Below are 18964 nucleotides of genomic sequence, written 5' to 3'. Positions count from 1 at the left end.
TTGCTTGGCTCCTAATTCTGTTAATTCTGTCAACACATTTACTTTTTCTTTATAAGATGTGTAAACTACAAGACATAGTTTCAAAATTATGTTGCCTGTTAATAATTCTGATGAAACATAGTATTTTTTTTTTTTTAGTTTATTTTGTCCTTTCTATGTACATCCCACTAGAAGGTAGTTATTGAGTTCAAAAGCCACGTAAAAGAATTTTTTTCCCCAGTGAGGTTATGTTGCCAACTAGAGCCTCTAGTTAGGTCTTTTTGTTTGCTCAAAAACATCTTTTAAAAGGTTTTATTTATTTATTTATTTTTAGAGAGCAGGGAAGGGAGGGAGAAAGAGAGGGAGAGAAACATCGATGTGAGAGAGAGACACTGATTGGTTGCCTCTCGTATGTGCCCTCACTGGGGACTGAACCTGCAACCCAAGCATGTGCCCTGACTGGGAACCAACCCAGTGACCTTAAGTTTTGCAAAATGATGCCCAACCGAACCGCACTGGCCAGGGCTGCCGTTTAAAAATTTTATTTTAAATGTATGGTGCGCTCTTTTCTTTTTATAAAAAGAAACTTTACTGAGGCATAATTTAATACACTTATAATAAATGCACCATTGAAAGTGTTTTGATTGCTATGTACATACCTGTGTAACCAACTGCTACAGTGGAGAGCTGAACATCTTCACCAGCACAGGCCCCCTGGCGCCCCTGGGAGCGAGTCCCCTCTCCCTTCACCCACACCCGCAGGCAGCTCGGATCTACTTTGTTTTCTCAGTAGATTAGTTTTACCTTTCCTGAAATTTCTCATGACTGAAATCATAGAATGGTATACTTTTATTTCTCGCTTCTTTTACTCAGCCCAATGTTTTTGAGCATCATAAATACCGTGTGTATCAATAATGCACTCCCTTTTATTGCTGAGCGGTATTCCATCTCGTGGAGATACCGTCATTTGTTCGCCCTGTCACCGGCTGGTAGAGTCTGGGTTGTTTGCCGTTTGTAGTTATGAGTAAGGCTGCCCTGAGTATTCCTGTGCAAGTCTTTTCGCAGATGTATGAGTTCATTTCTTGGATAAATTTCTAGGAGTAGGATGGCGGGGTCGCATGATAAGTGCATGTTTCATTTTAGAAGAAAATGCCATGCTGGTTTTTTTTTTAAGTGGTGGTGGTAGTTTACGTCCCTCCCAAGGATTTATGAGTGCGTGTTCCAGTAGCATCGCATCCTGATCAGCACTTAGTATTGTCAGTGGTTTTAATGTTAGCCATTCCAGCGGGGATGCAGTCCCGTCTCATGGTCTTAATTGTACTTTTCTCCCTTTGATTGAATTTTTTTAAGTTTCTTTTTTTTTTTAAGGTTTTATTTTTTTATTCTTAGACAGGGGAAGGGAGGGAGATAGAGAGGGAAAGAAACATCAATGTGTGGTTGCCTCTCACACACCCCGCATTGGGGACCTGGCCCGCAACCCAGGCACGTGCCCTGACTGGGAATCGAACTGGTGACCCTTTCATTTGCAGGCCAGTGCTCAATCCACTGAGCCACACCAGCCAGGGCTGAATTTTTGTTTTGAAGAATGAAATACGTCTTACTCCCAAGTCAAAATCCTATGAGGAAGGATATTTAGTGAGGTCTCAAACTCACTCCTGTCAGAGGTGTGGTTGAAACGACCAGTCTGTGTGTCTGTGTCTGTGTGAGCCCTGGGTCATGAGCAGAAATGGAAACGGTCCCTATATTCCCAGAGGGAAGGGGAGGGGAGGACATGCATTCAAAAACCTCATAAATAAAGGTAGAATCACAACTGCTTTGTGCTGTGTTGGAAAGGCTGTTGTATCAGGATTTCACCATCATTGCCCAAGAAATTGTTTATGTGCTCCCTTTCTTAATACTTGTTGCAAAATTTCTCAAGTGCTGTTACTCTGGGACCTGCAGTAACAGGTTCAACCCTGGGCAAGTAACCCACACCCCACCCACACCCCACTGGTGCAGCCCAGTCTGTGGGAAAGCTGTGATAAGCCCTCACGTGATCGTTTGGGCTTAGGTGGAGTCGTATGTAGACTTGTTCCTCACAGAGCCCTGGATGAAACACACTTTCAGTGTCCTTAAAACTGTATTGGCAACACATGGTTTACATGTAATTTGTGAAGTGCTTTTTAAATTTTGGTTTTAACATTGTAGACATACTAGATTAGCATGGTTCCTTGGCGATGAAGGAATGTCAGCGCACGTTATGTTACCAGTGTTTTGGTTTTTAAAAACTCCATCTTGTAAATTTGTTGGGGATTTCCCACACCCCCCCCCATGCCACCTGTGAGACAGATCATAGTTTTTGGATTTGAAACTTTGGTTTATGTTTTAATTTCCTGAAGGTCAACTTGACTCAGTACAAAACGCCAATGGTCTTCATGATGAGGTTCACGATTGTCTCAAATCGTAGAGGTTGTGACTCAGTGTTGTTACTGTTACAGTAACTGAGTCCATACCATGTTGTTGTCTACTTCATGCCGTGTCGAAGGTAAGATGCAGCTTAATCAGCTCCTCTGGAACGGGAAGCTTCACTGCCACCTGTCCTGTTTGTAGCTTTTATGCGTGGTTACCGGGACTCTGAAACGTCGCAGTAATCAGTGATGATGCACTCACAAAGGCATTCTATGGAGAATATTCTTAGTAACAACATACTTTTCTAATGCGATAATCGAGTGCTCGTGTTTGAAAGCTTATTTCCCTTTTTAAGAAGACAAGTTCTGCCCTTTCAAGGTATGCGGTAAGTTATTTTGGAAGTATTGGTGGCATTTTTTTCTCTCTCTCTGCCTGATGACTACCCTCTGGGACTTGGAGGGAGTGCAAGGGAATTATTATGGACATATTGTGGTGTGTGGATTCCAAGAGTGAAATTCTAGGGTGATGGTCTGGTATTCATTTTGCCAGTCACTATCCTGGCAGGACACGCACTCAAACTGAAGTAACCGAGGAGCCTTTAATAAAAGGCTAGTTCCTGGAAGTGGGCAGGGACACACGAAACCAGCAAGGATGGCACAACCCCCGGAGGGAGGACCTGGTTTCCTAGACCAGGGAACTTGAACTTCTCACCCCTTGGTCCGGAGGGGCAAAGGAAAAGAGAAAGTGCTGGAAGGTTCAGGACAGAGTAGCTGAGGTCACGGCCCTCAGGGGAGGCACAGCCCTGACAGCAGGATGCATTTAACTCCCTGGGGGGAGCCAGGGGCATAAATACCCACCCTCAGTGCCCTCTACAGTCACTTCTCTCCTGGGGCCTCCCTTTGGTGGGACCAGACTAGAAGTCAGTGGGTAAGGGAGCCTGTTGGTGCATCTACCGAAGTTAGTCTCCTGGGCTGGGAGCAGAGTGGAGGAGGGTGGCGGTGTCTCCCGGGGGCCGGTGGAGTTCGGCCAGTGCACCCATCAGGTAGGATGGGGCGGACCGACGACCACTGCGGCCGTTCCCCCTGCCTGAGTACCTCGTGCAGGTGCACGTGGGAGAGGGGCAGGGTTCCTGGTGGGCAGGGGGGTCACGATGGGAAGTTGTTGTTTGTTTTTTTTTTTTTAATATCTAAGGATCTTCCTTTAATTTAAAATATGTAACCAGAGCCCCACACTCTTTAGCGAGGTTCTGATAGTCTTCATTTTCAAGCATTGGATAATTGCATTCCCACCACTGGAAGATGGTATAAAACTGGGGAGATCTCTCCCAAAGAAGAGCCTTCCTTCCTCACGGGACCCCCTTTGGGAAGGCGGAAAACGGGTCTGTCTTTTCCATGCAGAACACCTCTCCTCAAACTCTTCTGCACAGAGGAAGTCTGTCTCAGCCTGAGGACACCTGGGGCTGCCGTGCGTACTCACCACAGCTTAAATGGGCAGAGTGAGCTTAACATCCATGAGTCCCTGCAAGCTGGAAGTTGTCCTTGGGGCTGCCGCAGGGGGAGGAAAGTGCTACTAAGGTGCCTGCACTGTCTTGTTTTGAGGAACAGCTGCGCAGTTGAAACCCCCAAAGTCCAACTCTTCTTTCCATTGTCTTAAATGGTGGCTAACAGTGTCATATATACACTTGTAAGTACTTCCTATGTATGTAGGTTAAAAACATTTGCAGCAGGCTGGGCCTTCTCATGCAAGCAAACTGGTTGGGTGGGAAGAGGGAGGCAGCTCACAAGACTGAGGTTCGAATCCTGGCTCTGCCTCTTGCTGATAATGATCTAGGGCAAGCCCCTATCTTGTTGGAGATTATTTCCTTGCCTATAAATGGAGTTAATCTTCTCCGATTCCTTCATTGAGTTGTTTAGGGCCAAGTGAGATATTGGATCACCCTTTGAAATTTGCTATACAAACAGAAAAGTGCTGTTTTGTCTGCCGATGGTTATGTGCCAGCAACACAGATATCAAGTCATCATAATAGTAACTTTTGACTTTTTCACGTGACAGGAGGCATTAAAGAAAGTGTGTGTGTGTGTGTGTGCCGGAAAGCATTTGTAGGCGTGCTCCATTTAGTACAGCAGACGATCCCCAAGTCATGTGTGATCTGACTTGAAACGTGTGAGGTGGTTGTACTGCAGTTGGCTACCCGCCTAGTGATGCTGCTTGTCGCCTCATTCTGATGGTGAGGGTCTGAAGTTCCCACGTCAAGGGCGGTTCCATTTGATTTTAGGCGAGTGCGTTAACTTCCTTATCTGTAGGGTCAGAACGCCCCCTGCCTTGTGGGTTTGCCGGGAGAATGAAATGAAGCAATGACGAAGGAAGAAGGCTAGCTGGCTAGGAGGGCGCTCGGCACGCGGGCGGCTCTCAGTCAGTGCTAGTGGTGCTTGCTGTCGCTGCCGATGCCAGCTCTGCTCCTGTGTCTGTGTCTATCTTGAGTTCCAAGTTGGACTGACTTTAAAGCCAGGTGACTCAGCAATATACTGAGTTGAAATTTCTTGTGTATAAAATTTCCACGGATAGTTACGGGCTGGCTGTTTTTGGAAACCTACATTAATCATGGTGGTTGGTAGGGATCCGGGTGCATTTCTGGACAAGGCACCCAGCGTTCCTGTCCCTCCCCTTCCTTGAGGGGAGGTCAGAATCCTGGCTGTGGGGGGGGGGGGTCTCACCGAGGTCTGGTTCTGGACTCACAAGACAGTGGTCAGAGGGGACTGTTCCACGGTAGACGAAAGGTGCTGTGTGGAGTGCTCATTCAGCCGGAGGTTCCCCCTTGCCTTGTAGGCAGGTAACTCACAACCCTTGGCACACTTTCTCTCGGGCAGTGCTCTTGTTTGCCGTCATGTCGCCTTGTGTAATTGGCAGTTATTAATCAACCCGAGCAGCTTCTGGCTGAATCCCTGGAGGAGTGTTCTTTGTGTTCTGCGCCTCAGGCTGCAGCGAGTCCTCAGGTGAGTTGAGATGTGTTCAGAAACAGAAGTGTTGTCTCAGTGCCCCATGGCCCAGTCACAGTCGTCTAGGTCCCTGTGCCCGCAGCCCCAGTGAGTCCCCATAGTGACCAGTGCTCGGCTGTGGCATTGGCCTTTCCAGGCGACACATGTCATGTCACACATATCGCGTGGTCACCGAAGCTCAGCACTCAGCTGGATAGATACGCAGATGCTGAGGTTGGCAACTCCCACCTATTGCAGGACCTCAGGCGCACAGTTTGTGAGGAAGATGTGATGGCGAGACTGAGGGCCAACGCAAACTGCTTTTTCAGTGCTCTGAAAGGGGCCTGGAGGAGAGTTGGTGTGAAGCCAGGAGGGGTGGACCGAGACACAGGGTGTGGGGCCTCGACAGCTGCCCCAGCAGGCCACTTTGGCCTCGCCCACGTTTTCATGTGCTCTCACGTGGCTCCTGGGACTCCGGCCAGCTCCACTGTTTGGGTAGCCTCTGTCCACTTAAATGTTTCCTCAGTCCCCTTAGCATTAGTCACTGGACTAGTTCATTCTCCGACTCCACCTCCCTTTTCCTCTCTGCCTTCACTCCTCTCTTTGTTTGCCTGGAGCTTGATAAGGTCAGTGCTGAGTTCTGGATTTCTTCTTCCCCTCCTCCCAACAAATTTGGCCCCGCCCTTTGCTCCTTTGGGCTCTGTCCCTATCTTGACCAGCATCTGCCAGAACTGAAAAGGAATCTGTAAGACTCAAAATGTCCTCTGGTCATTGTCGCTTTGACCACTGGGATCTGGGGTGGCTTCAGATGTATCTCTGTGGCAGATGCCACAACATCAGGGGTCCAGGCTGTGCTCAAACGCCATTTGTGGAAAGGGTCTCCTTTGCTCTTAGAACACGTGTGCTGGAATTTAATGACACAATAAAGGCAATTTCTCCTCCAAACTGGGCTTGAGTTGGCTATAGCGAGAGGCTGTGGGGAAAAGCTGGATTCCCAAACCAGGACCTCCCAGCAAAGTCCCCTTCTAGACCATCAATCAGGAAGAATGGGTGGCCCGTCAGTCCCATGGCCAAAGGCCACTCCTTACAAAACAAATCAATCAACAATCCTGTGTGCATGTTTTACTGAGAGAGTGTTTATGGTTTTTTGTTTTTCAAAATAAAAGGCCCTAACTCCAGCTCAGTACACGCATACACACCCTGTAACTGTAACTGTTACCTAGCCAACAACTTTCAGTTATGGAAATAGGGTGATCAAATTATATGTGCCAATTAGATAAGATCATACTGGGACACTTAAAAATAGATGAGTCACGGCCGACGACGAGAAGATAGAGTGGCACTGGGTGGGCCAGGTGTAACCCGGCCGGGAGTGTCTGTCCGCCAGGCCCACGCTGACTGCCCTCCCGGAAACGCCGCGTGGTCGTTCGCAGCGTTGGAATTGCTCAGGAAAGCGGAGGCGCAGGGGGGGGGGGGCAGTGCAGGGCTGGCTGGGGCTGGCCGTCGTCTGTCCCCTCTTCTCTTCACTTGGTGTGTTTATAGAAGTCCGTTACTGGGTCTCGACTTTTACAATAAGTGAGCTTTTATTTCTGACAATAATGAACGGTGAATTTTACCTCATTTCATATCTATGAGCTTCAAGTCAGTTTGCCTTTTGAACTAAAAAGCAAAAAAGTCGTGTAAAAGGCAATTTAATACACGTCTTTGATGCGACCAAATTTTTGTAATTTAGTTTCGCAATTTTAGCTTTAAGACTCTTTTTAAGACATTTGGAAAAAGGATTAGATCCACATTTCAGACAATTTGATCACATCATTTTGCGTTCCTCTTTCATAGACGATAAATAAAACCATTCAGATTTGCATATCTTTGGTCCTGTAATAAAGTTTCGGCAGTTAAATGGTCATGAAGGGTCTGTGTGTCTGTCTGTATGTCCCGTGTGTCTGGGAGGTGGCGCGCAATAGGTTGAATTCATTTGCGTGGTGCTCTTCTGTGAAGGGGAGGGGTGTGGCTGGTGAGAGCTGTATCAGCGCCCAGCTTCTTACCCTTCCTGTGTGCGTTGTGACATTTAAAAAAATGTTTCTGTGTCTATCTTCTTTCTCAGCCTGCATAGGTAATGCCGTGGGGTTTCAGGTAGGGGAGAACAGTCCATTCTTTCTTGCTAAAGGCCCCCGGTGGACAGATTGGTGAAACTCATTTGGGGGAATCCAGGTTGGAAAAGAGCAGTGGCTTAGCGATGCTGCCAGTTGGCCTGCTGGCGTGGAGCGTGAGGGGCCGTATGCGGCTCTGTGTGTGTGTTCCCTCTTCTTTATTGGAACTTACCAGCGTAGAGCTTGACAGCATTCGTAAGTAAATACATCCTGGTTGTTTTGATGATCATTTTATTATCGCTTGTTGTTAGTGCACTAGCTCTTGACTGCCGTTGGCAGTTGGGAAACAGTAGTCTAGAGAGTACAAAGAAATAACTCATTTCAACCCAAACAAACACTTACTTAGCTCTGCCAGCCTTCCCAAGTTGACACGCTTCAGATTTGGGGCCCCGCCCCCAAGCCCGTGGAAACCGCACCCGTGAGTGGTATGGAGGGCAGGAGGCAGAACCAGGCTGCTTGGACAGTGAGTGAAGGACAAAGACAGAGTGCTGGTAACTAATAAACTCCACGGTCCCCCTCCAACTTCACCAGGCCAGGTTCCTCCTAGAGATCAGTTTGGTTTTAGGCAAATCTTGGGGCTCTTTTGGTTTTATTTAGGTGTTAATGCAAGGACATTTTGGACTCTTCTTCCCACGTTGATCAAACCCTTCTCTGCGTACACACACCTGTGCAGCCACCACATGCCTGAAACAGTTCCTTCCCCACCTGTCCCACCTGCATTCTCCAGCCCTGTATCCCAGACCCCCAGTGAAGGGGTGGAGTCTCCACAGCACGCCTGTATCTGAACACGTGACACGTTCGTCCTGGGTTCTGCCTCTGAAACTCTCAGAACACATTTGCTAGGGAGACGGTTTCAGGAGTGAAGGTGATTTCTGTGTCTGACGTTCAGAGGACCCATGGTGGAGTTGAGTTTGAAGTCCTCAGTGGCTGTGGTTTTCAGGGGCTCTGTACCTGGGGTGGGGGGGTGCTGCGGGGCCCCTCCCCAGAACTGGTGTTAGACCCAGGCACACTGGGCCAGCATCATGAGAGGAAAATACTTGCCTGGGCCAGGGGTGGATTTTCTCTTTTCCATCCTTCTTTCTACTTTGTCAGGGCATTGGGGGGTGGGTAGGAAATCCCCAACCCCAAAAAACTGTATGCGAGCAAAGTGGGACATTTATCTAAAACACTGCAAATGGTGGTTAGGGAATCCCAAGTGTCTGATGTGAATTCTTTTTAAATCTTTCTTTTGGAGTAATTGTCCGTTTTGTTACGGCAGACGAACATTGATGTATCGAGAAGAAATTTCTTTGTAATTACTGTTGGTTTTTTTTTCTCCCTCTCCTTCACGTACTTGGCTATTCCTCAGGTTATTTTCCTAATATTTAAAAAATTTAAATATTCCCCCTGATGTCTTTAGACTATAATGTACAGAATTCTAGGACAAAAAGGCCTTTAGGAAACACTCATCTGCTAAGTATTTTGTTGTGGTAGGATGTCATGGACATTCATTAGAATAACTTTTCATTGTTCTATTTGCTGGGTTTTTTCCACCAGTGTCACCCAGCTTCTCATGTGACTTCTTTTGACAGGGAGCAGAATTACATTGATTGTTTGCCTTTTAGATGCCGGAGATGGTGTTAGGTGCACTCCGTCCATTACCGTATTTGCGCCCAACAGGGACGGAGAAGGCAGTACTGCCTTTAGCGTACAGGTGAAGAAACTGCGGCCTGTGGGGCTTGCGGTTTATTCTTGGTAATACCACGGGGTAGCTGTGTAGACCAGAACCATACAGGTTGATCCCTTTGTTGCTTGGGAGCCTCTTGTGGGGATGCATTCTGGAATGCCCCCTGGGAAAGCCCTGACGTTGCTGCCCCTGTTGTGGGCACCTGTGCCACTCACCGTCCGGAGAGGCCCAGAGAGCATGAACCTGAGGGAGTGAGACTGTGCAGGAGGCTTGGGGGGAAGGTAAGAGGAGGTACATGGGAACAGTCTCTGGGAGGTTGTGTATTCCAGTAGCAAAGGCCCAGATGGGGGCTGGTGGGCTGCTGGCAGGGCTGGGTTGGGGTGGGGTGGTGGCCTTGAGTGGGCCTGCAAGAGGAGCTGGCCTGGGGAGTGAGTGCACATGCGTGTGTAGTTTTAACACCTTCATGCCCACAGGGGTCATCTTTCCCTTCCTCTGTCACCCTGTAACAGCCTTTTGGCCAGCATATGCAGTCACGTCCAGTCGTTTAGCATTTGTCCTTTCTGGAGGTCCTGCACCCTAAAACATAAGCCCATCCTGTCCCTCCTGGTGGCCTGCCCAGCACCTCATACTCCCTTGGCTCCGTACAAGTGTTATTAAGTGACTTGCTTCCCAAGGAGGCCCAAGTTAGGCCATGGAGGTGTGAATGGGTTTTCCCCTGCTGACGTCTGGATTCTGGTCTTGTCTGTGGGCTGATGCTGAGTTTGGTGGGAACGGGAGAACCTGGGGCTCTGAGAGTGGCAGCCCTGGACCACCCTCCCCACTTCCCCATCCCCCATCCCTCCTACCTTTGCTTCCTTTTTCCCTTATGCCAGTGTGGGCCTGAGGTCCCTAGCAGAAGCCAATGGGCAGTAGAGGAGGAGCCAGCAGGGGGTGGGGCAGTCTTGTGGAAGCAGAACCAAGGCAGGTGTGGGGGAGCTACAGCAGGCTGCCCCTAGGGAGCTAGCTAGGTTTCCACAGTGAAACAAACCTAGGCTGTTACCAGGAGAAGACTTGAAGCCTGCATTCCAAATCCTGGAAAAACCCTTATATTGGCTAGTGAGGCAAAAAAAGAAAAAATCAATCAGCAACTCTAGGGCCTCCTGTCTCTAGAGCTGCAAGTGTCTTTTAGTGCTGAGTGAGGGGTCCTTACTCCAGTTTCCAGCAGAAACCCACGGATCCCAGAGAGAACGGAAGAGTGGCCTCTGGGGCCACTGTTCCCTGACCCAGCACCCTGTCTTATCTAAGGCTGCCCTTCTGTCCATTCCAGCTCTGCCCGCCCCGCGCCAGCCTTATTCTCTAATTTTGCTCTTCCCCTGCCCCGCCCCAGGGCAGCGTGCAGGGCAGAACCTCTGCACTCAGGGGTCCATAAGCTCAGAAGGAACCGGGCATGCAGGGGCCCTGATGCCAGAAGCAACTCCAAGCACACGCTTCCTCACAGTCTCTTATCAGAGTGTCTGATTGGGTCCTGGCTTCACTCGAGTGACCAGGTCTTGCTTTGTTTTATCTTTATCCTTCTATCCACTGCCATCTTAGTGTATCTGACACAAAATGCTTACTTTGGACCAAGGAAAGTAGCATCAGACAATGGGAGACGAAACGTCATGGGTATTTGCATCATTTTCCTAGTCGGCCAGTACCTGCTCCATCAGGGCAGGGGCTGCGTGTTTCGGAGCTCGGTATCAGGACAGCTGGCTGCTTTAGTGTTTTCGTCATCACTGCCATGAGGAGCGCAGCATTTGTTGAGCTTCTGTCGTGTGCCAAGGACAGTGTTGTCTCCTCCAATCCTCGCAACAGCCCTGTGCAGCAGGTATTACTCTGCCCCTCCCATCTTGCAGATGAGGAAACCGGAGCTCAGAGCACGGAAGTGACTTGCCCGAGGTCCCACAGCTGGGAAGTTGAAGCAGAGCTTGTCCCAGGTCTCCCTGACTCCGACGTGCATACCAGCCAAGCGAGGGTTACCCGTGGAAAGCTCAGCGGTGTACTTCGCTGCCCTGGCAGATGCGTGGTACTGGCCAAGGACAGAGAAGTGGCATGCTGGGCGGCTGGAAAGGAGGTGGAGAAATGCAGGCCCATGTGTACTAGTTAACCTATCATAACATGTTTTCAAAGCATAGAGTCAAGGGCCTGTGGGCTGATGCGGTCTAACCGCCTAGTTTATAGATGGGGAGACAGACTCAGAGAGGTCTGGGAGCTGTACATACGCAGTGATTGCAGAAGGCATTGATGTCAGCTGCAGCTCGACAAATAATCTGTTCTTACTGCTGGGGGCTCCCTTATTCCAGTCTGTGCCTGTGCCTTCTTCCCCCAACCCTCCACGTGTCCCCCTTTCCTGCCTTGGAGCTCTTGACTTAGATCTTCATCGGCACCGTCTTCCTGATCCCACAGGACCCAGCCCTACACCCCTAGCCCCAGATGACCCCTTTCTTGGTTTCAGATCCCCCAAACCACAGGAGCTCTGAGCCTGAACCCTGGGTTCGAGTGTAGAAGCTGCAGAACAGGGGCAGAGAAGGTTGGGCCGTGGTTTGTGAATAAAGCGTGACAGAAGCACGGCCACTTCTGTTTGTTGTGTCTGTGGTTGCGTTTGTGCTGCAACGCAGAGCCGAGTAGTTGCAACAGAGACCGCGTGGCCCATCAAACCTAAAATGTTTACTCTGACCCTTTACGAAAAAGTTATCAACCCCCACTGTAGAACCACGGGTTGACATTAAACCTCTGAAGCCAGAGCGCCTCAGATCGGTCTTTGTACGTTCATGACCTTTCACCAGGAAGGTTGGGGTCACTGAGGGCCCAGCAGAGGGAGAGAGGTGGCCTGTGTCCGTCCAGCAAGTTCTTTCAAGTTCTTAGCTGTTCTCAATACATCAACATCTCAAAGTTCATACATTCCAAGAAGCACCGGATTTTTCCCCTTCTCACAATCTTTGATCTACCCCAGTGCTCAAACCAAAAACCTGTTTTTTTCTTTTTCTTTACCTGCCACTTCCCGTCCATCACCAGGTCTAGTTGGCTCTCCAGAGTACACATCCTGAAGGTGTCCTCTTTTCTCTGTCTCCACCGCTGGGACCCGGTCGCCTGGGCCTGGCCAGGGGCCTCAGCTCCTAACAGTTCCTGTCTTCTAACTCATCACTCTGTGTTTTCTTCCCAGAAGGCATTGCAGTCTGTCATGATCTGACATGCTTTTTCTTTACTTACTTACTCTCTTCTTCCCCCACTAGAATCCAAGCTTCCAAAGAGCAGTCCTCACATATCCCCCGTGGTGCCTGGCTTGTCGTGGGTACCAGAAGGAAAGGGGATGCACAAGGGAGGTTGGTTTTGGAAACACCCCTGGAAATGGCTTATCATAAACACCGAAAGGGATTGTTTCCAATTTGCCAAGAACGCATACCCAGCTCCCTGCTCATTTTGATGGGGATCCTGCCTCAGTATCCCCCTGCCCCAAGCACAGCCTCTTCCTACACTGGGTGTCACATTGAGAGAGTCCTCCATTGTTGCTGGAAGTAGGCTTCATGCCCCACCCCCTCAAAGGGTAGAGTCAAGAAGACAATGAAAATGGAAACCATTGTCCTAGACCGGGACTTCCACGCTTTTTAGTAAGAAGTGTACGTTACTTGGCGATCCCGTACGCACCTGTATACATGTATACATCCTCATACGTTGTGGGTCTGTTCCCTTCCGTTAAAACAGTGCTGGTTGTTCCCCATCACATCGATTCCACGACCCATCCATGTGTCATAGCCTGCAGGTCATAAACGGTGCTTCAGACACGGTACTTAAGCTCAGAACTCACAAACCGGCGAAGAGACCCCAAGGGAAGCCGATGTCAGGCGAACCGCCCAGCGCTGCAGCATGGGCCCAGAGGCCTGTGGGACCCAGAAGGTTCACGAGCCGCGGGGGCAGCCCTGGGTCTAGAGCTCTGAGGAAAATGGATGTTACTGTGGAAGTTAGATTTAAGAGTTAATTTAGTTATGTTTTTAAACCTTTCTCACTAATGAGTTCTTTCTATAATAGAGGATCTTGTGTTTGTCTTTTTCCCCCCTCTTATGTACTGATGTTTTTATTGCTAACAGGGAGCTGTTTGTTATTCCCCAGGTGGGTTTTACTTTTAAAAAAAAAGGTTGGCCTCCTTCATATTTTTTTATTTGGTTTCCCCCTCTACTTTTCACATTAGTTTTCTCAAATTCTTTGTGTGTGTGTATAAAATTTAAATATATATATTTAAGATGAAAGAGTATCTATGAATGAAGATCTTTCTTCTCTTATAATTTTCAATTCCTTAATATTTAATGAAAAATGGCCCCTACAGTTATTAAGTTTAAAAAAAACACATTGTTTAGATAAGATGCAGATATTATATTTCTAAAAGCTCTTACTCTCAAGTATATATTCACAACTTTAATAAAATTACACCCTTCTCTCCTCCATTAGGGGCGTTAAGTGTACTTTTTCTTGGCCTAAGAAACTCGAGCATTCTCTCTGCATATTTCCATTTGAGAAGTTTTCAAGTAAACCTTCTTTCTACTCTGAACCGTTAAGTGAAACCAAGGAGAAAGCTTGCAAATAAGACCCAGTACCTGCGTCTTCCCTCCCTCTACCAAGCTCTGCCTGTGCTGGCTACTGTCAGATCATTGGAGGGATGAACGAGATTGACAGTGTCGCCAGGGGTGTGTCTGAAGATGCTGCTTTTGTTTACTTTTTGCTCTTTGGAAATTCTAAGTATGAGATCCTGAAATTAGTGTCTAGTCTGTAAAAAACCTACCAGCATTTCCAGACTCCACTCCCTGGAACAGGCAGCACTAACGAAGGTAGGGATCGTTATGATGCAAAGCCCGCACAGAGAGGTGGAGTGAGTGAACACTGCGGTTAATGTGTGTGCTGACCAAGTTTGCAGTGGGACCTCAGCTGGACCATCACTGTGCAAAGGGTGGGCCGAAGGAGACTCCTGGCAGCTGGCTGTCATGAGCCAGAACTGGCTTCCTGAGAAGGGATAAGTTACAGTACAGAAAACACGGAGTGAGGGTTGCATAGAAGGCAGGTGGGGGCTGATGGGGTAACGGGGAGGGGGATCCGAGAGTAGAAAAGTCTCCTTGAATGAGTGTGCTGAGCCAGGACCAACAGCACGTGGGAGTTATCCTGGCCCCACCCACTGCCGTGGGAATGTGGTGCTGCTTTTAGGACGGTGGAGGGCTTTGGGAAGGTCAGACTGGATTTCATAAAAGGTACTGCACAGCCAGCGTTGGCCTCTTTTTTTCTATGAGAAAGGAGATGTTCATGACATCGTCACCGTTTCTCGAGCACCTGTAGGGGCTGCCACGTTCTAGGTGTTTTCATAGCATGCCATCGCTGGGCCTCACACCGGTCTCTAAGGGGTCTCTGTTTTGCCCAGGAAGAAGTCAAGACTTTCTGTGGGACCATGATTTGCCCAAGGCCACACAGGAAGTGTCCAGCTCCAGACTTCTGTTTCTGCTGTAACTCTGCCCGCTTTTTGCACCTGGATCGGTTTATCTTGTGAAATATTACCCCCACCACACCCCCGTCCCGTGGTTTTTCCATTTGGTTTGTAAATAGTATTGTGGTATAATAGACAAGCTACTTAGGTCAGGATTAGGGAAAAACACATTCTTGGCCTATTGTTATTTCCCTGAGAGGGTCAGTTGTCCTTCCTTCCTTTGCCATTATTTTTATTCACTGTAAAATTCAACAGCCCTACCCTCAAAGCCACCTCGATAAAAACAAAAGCCGTTATGTTCCCAGGCCTGAGATAATCTCTCCGCAGAAATGTTTGGGTTGCGTGTGAGCCAGGTAGCTGGTCGGGGGCCCTCTGTTCCAGCGGATCAGAAAGGCGGGTCCCGCCGCCTCCACATGCAGACCTGGGGCAGGCAGGCCCCCGCCACTGAGGATGCACTAGCCATTGTGGGCCTTTGTGCTGCATTGACCACCTTCGGTGGTTCCGGTCCACCCTCCCTCCCCCGTGACTCTCCTCTCCTCAGCTTTTGGCTTTCTTCTCAAAAGTGTGCCGAGTGTGTCTTTTCCAAAGAAAAGAACAGAGGGTCCACAGTAGGTTGTGTGGCCGCCTGGCTGCTTGACTCAGCATCTGCTCAGTTCCAGTTCCCTGAAGTCGTCCTGGCTGGAAAGTGGACACATGAAAGGCGACGTGAGGGTGCCGACTTTTCCAAAGTTGAAGTATTTCGTGTCTGTGAACAGCGGGCTAACTAAACTGGGAACTTCGGCCTGCCTGGGGCCTGTGTTGGGGTCAGGCCCGAGCCTGGGAGGGGGTGACTGGGGTGGCTCAGGCCCCTCCCCTTTCTCAGTGCCCCAGAAAGAGCTCTTTGCAGTGACACTGCCTGCCGATGTCACTGGTGGTAAAGAACCTGAAAGAGTTCTGCAAATAAGTTTGTTAGTAAATGATTTGGTGAGATGACTGAAATAGGAAAATTCAAAGGTTTCTCTCAAGATGGTAGGACTCATTTTCTAAGAGATTTGCTTGGGCTCTGCCCCATCATAGTTAAGAGTTTTCTCGTTTGCTTTCTAAAGCTTTCTGGACTACAATAGTTCCGAAAAGAAGAGAGTCTGTTGGCTGGGAGCGTGGGGTGGGCACGGGTTTATGTAATTTGACTTCTTTTCTCTCCAAATCAGTAAATGTTTACAAATGACCTTATCAAACAGCTTGGGTACATTCGGGCATTTGAAAGCAGGTGGGGCAGGGACCGCCCACTGGCCAGCTGCCAGTTCCAGGGGGCCTCACGGGAAGGACTTTTTTTTTTTTTTTTAAATAAAATGCCATCCACGGACCAGAAGCCCCCCACAGAAAGTGGGCCTCACCAAGTCCCTCCTTCCATGCCACCAGTTTCACAGCTCGTGCGTTTTGAGGACTGACTACTAAAGATGGAACCCCCATTGGGCCAGGAGCAGAGCGCTGGGAGCTGCAGGGTCCGGAAGACAAACACCGGCCGGCTCAGGTTTACTGCCGCCGCCCGGCTCCTTCGTTTCTCAGGGAAGATTACAGGGTTCTGTCTGAAGCTCACATGTCACACTTGTGTGAGTTAGCAGGAGAGAAGAAGTGGATTACTTCTCTGGTTTTGTAAAGTGGTACCAATGTAATAGGGTTTAAAAACACAGCTCTTGGCATTTAAAGCAGAGGTAGAGTTAAGAGGGTGTCTTAACCCCCGTTTTCTTTTCAGTGTTTGAAATCCGGCATTTAAAACTAATTTTTAGAAGAGAGTATGTGTTTTCCAAAGTTGACCCTGAAAAATAACAAAGAAATCTAAATGTGTTTGGTCATTGGGATATGAAAATTACAATATTACTGTATCAGTCTTCCTTGGTAATAAATAACATGTTCATTTTGTCTGTCAAACTCAGTACAAATTAAATTAAAGTGCATTTTATGGTGTTCTGTTGTCAGGGCATAATATTCCACTATTTAAGGCAGGCAAACAGTTACCAAATAACTGAAGAGGCTTTACCATTAAGTAACTATGATAATAAGCTGTATATCTACTTCATGCAAAATATTGAATGTTTTCTGTATTCACAACGCTTGTATTCTCATTCTCTTTGCAGAGCATTGGGAAAGGGTCGCTGTGGTGCATAGACCCAGAGTACAGACAGAATCTAATCCAGGCTTTGAAAAAGACACCTTATCACCCACACCCACACGTGTTCAATACACCTCCCGCCTCTCCTCAGGCATATCAAAGGTAAGCAATTCAGACCGACCTGTGCTTTTGGCTCCTGAAGTTGCCTTATTGTGGTAGAGACCGGCGCCAAAACTAATTTAATAGACTGCATGATTGTAAAAACAGGTAAATGAGAAAGAAATGAAGTATCATTGGAGGTGTATCTATTGTTGTCTTTCTTGCAAATCTTACCGCGTTTGCTGCTTTGGAGGAAAGTGTTTCCAGAAGGCTTCTCGGCCGCTGAAATACTGTCTTCTGGGTAGAAAGATTTACAAAGAAGAGTGGACGGCTGTAACGTCTCCCTGTGTCCCAGTTTGTTGGAATGAAAGCCCAGAAGGAGTCAAGTAAGCCCTTCCGTCGTCCTTGCGTCCGACCCAGAGCGTCTCCAGGTGTTCACTGAAGGGCTCACCCAATTGTTGTCACTCTGGTCTCCATGCGGACGGCGCTCCCGAGTGACCGTTTTGTCGTGGTTACTTGGTGTTTGCCTCTGGGAGGACAGCAGCGGAGGACAATGGGTACTTTCCTTCCCCTTCACTTGCCCACTTGTTCTGAGGCAGAGAGGCCATGGGTACCCTTACTACAAAGATATAATTGGAGGGGTGGGTGTGTAGCTTGTTAGTTTTTAAAAAATTGTTATTAGTGTTAGATTAAAATAGCCACCTGGAACAGAACCAAATTTTAACACTGAGTGTATCTTTGTGCTTGGCTTTGAAATATATCCCTCAGTCCTACCAAAAAAAAAAAGTTTAATGTCTAGAGATGTTTCTACTGTAACCACCCAGTGAGATTACCCTTAGACTACAAGTTTACGTTCATGAGAAATGGCGCGACTTCTTAGGTTTCGGTAGTTTTACAGGCCACCGCTTTGCGGCTCCTTTCTCTAGGCTTCTGCTCTGCAGAGAGGAGCACAGAGTGATCCTCTGAAACGGCGTTAATGAAGTTCTTGTGCATCTCAGTGGAGAAGCATTCCATCACAGGCCCTAGACAATCAGTCTTCAGCAAGAGACGGGGAGGAACAGCTGGGCTCTCTGAGAAGACTGCTGTATGTCTGCCTTTGCTAGGCGATTAGCGTGATGGTATCCATAGCAACTGGAGCGTCTCCATAGTAACGCGTAGCAGAGACAGGTGCAGTTGCATCACAAGGCTGTTTGTTGCCTGGCAAAAGGACAGGCCATTAGTACTTAGCTATACGCTGTTGCCTTAGAAACAAATAACCCTACATAGCAACTACAGTTGGTTTGAAAGATTTGGGGAAAAAAAGAGGTTGTAGCTGCTTTTGTCTGTGTTGGTAAAAATCAGTGGAAGCATACTTTATTGGAAATGACAACTTGAGGTCATAGAGCTGTAGGAAATAAAATGGGGTTTTCCAAAGCAACCCAGCCAACGTTGTAGAAATGTCCAGAAGGACAGAGCCATATGCTTGGTTTTCTCCTTGTGGCTGTAGCCACTCCTGAAATCTGGAAGGGAACTAGGATTGGAGGGCAGAACTGTCGACATACGAGGTTGGTGGGGGAGCAGACCATGCTAGTTTCTGGAATATTTCCCTGATTCTCTTGTTCCTTGGTCATTCTACTCCCCCTGCCCTCCAGACCCCACAGAACGCCCCTCACTTTCCTCCCCATTTTGTACCTCGGAAGTATTGCATATCCTTTTGCTTCTAGGAAGTTAAGAACATTGTGTTATTCACTGGGTCATATCATTGGTCCATTTAGACCAGTATTCTGTTGCCAAGAGTGACCCCAAGGGAAACGCAGTAATTATTTAATAATTGGAAGGATTATAGCCAAGCGCTAGGGGTTGCAGGAGGAATGCACGCTCAGGCAAGAGGCTTTCCGAGCTGGCCTAAGCTTAATGACTTCATTGGATTTTTTAATAGAGGCATAAAAATGCAGATGGACCAGAGCTTCGGTAATGAAAATTATTTCCAAACAAATACTTCAGATCCTGTACTGTCACCTCCAGTTCCTCCTCTCCCAGTTGGCTGAGGACAGAAAAAAGTTCCTCTGTTTACCCACGCAGGTGCTTGGCTTTCACCTCCGTAACAGTAAGGGGATGCGGAACGAGGTGACAGATCAGATTCTAGCCTGCCTGTTC

The 18964-nt window shown here is 48.2% G+C and overlaps 1 protein-coding gene and 1 long non-coding RNA gene across 10 annotated transcripts in view; one reads left to right on the top strand and one right to left on the bottom strand.

Annotated features, from left to right (window-relative positions):
- The window catches only part of FOXN3 (forkhead box N3), a 348864-nt gene that overhangs the window by 173164 nt on the left and 156736 nt on the right, over window positions 1–18964 (top strand). For all 8 annotated transcript variants that reach the window (XM_053929162.2, XM_024568365.4, XM_053929163.2 and 5 more), the window contains one exon: window positions 16755–16891. In XM_053929162.2, the coding sequence (XP_053785137.1) occupies window positions 16755–16891 (137 nt within the window). The remainder of the gene's footprint in view (window positions 1–16754; window positions 16892–18964) is intronic.
- Window positions 7111–18504, bottom strand: LOC123480545 (uncharacterized). 2 transcript variants are annotated; one of them, XR_006656597.3, is made up of 3 exons: window positions 17063–18504; window positions 12822–12930; window positions 7111–11239 (listed from the first exon to the last, which is right to left on the bottom strand). It is a non-coding gene; the product is annotated as an uncharacterized lncRNA (long non-coding RNA). The 2 variants fall into 2 exon arrangements; XR_006656598.3 differs by having other exon boundaries at window positions 7111–7786; window positions 17063–18500.

Source organism: Desmodus rotundus, chromosome 7 (genome assembly GCF_022682495.2).
Source record: "Desmodus rotundus isolate HL8 chromosome 7, HLdesRot8A.1, whole genome shotgun sequence".
Taxonomy (NCBI): Eukaryota; Metazoa; Chordata; class Mammalia; order Chiroptera; family Phyllostomidae; genus Desmodus; species Desmodus rotundus.
This window is presented reverse-complemented; position numbering and strand designations above follow the sequence as displayed.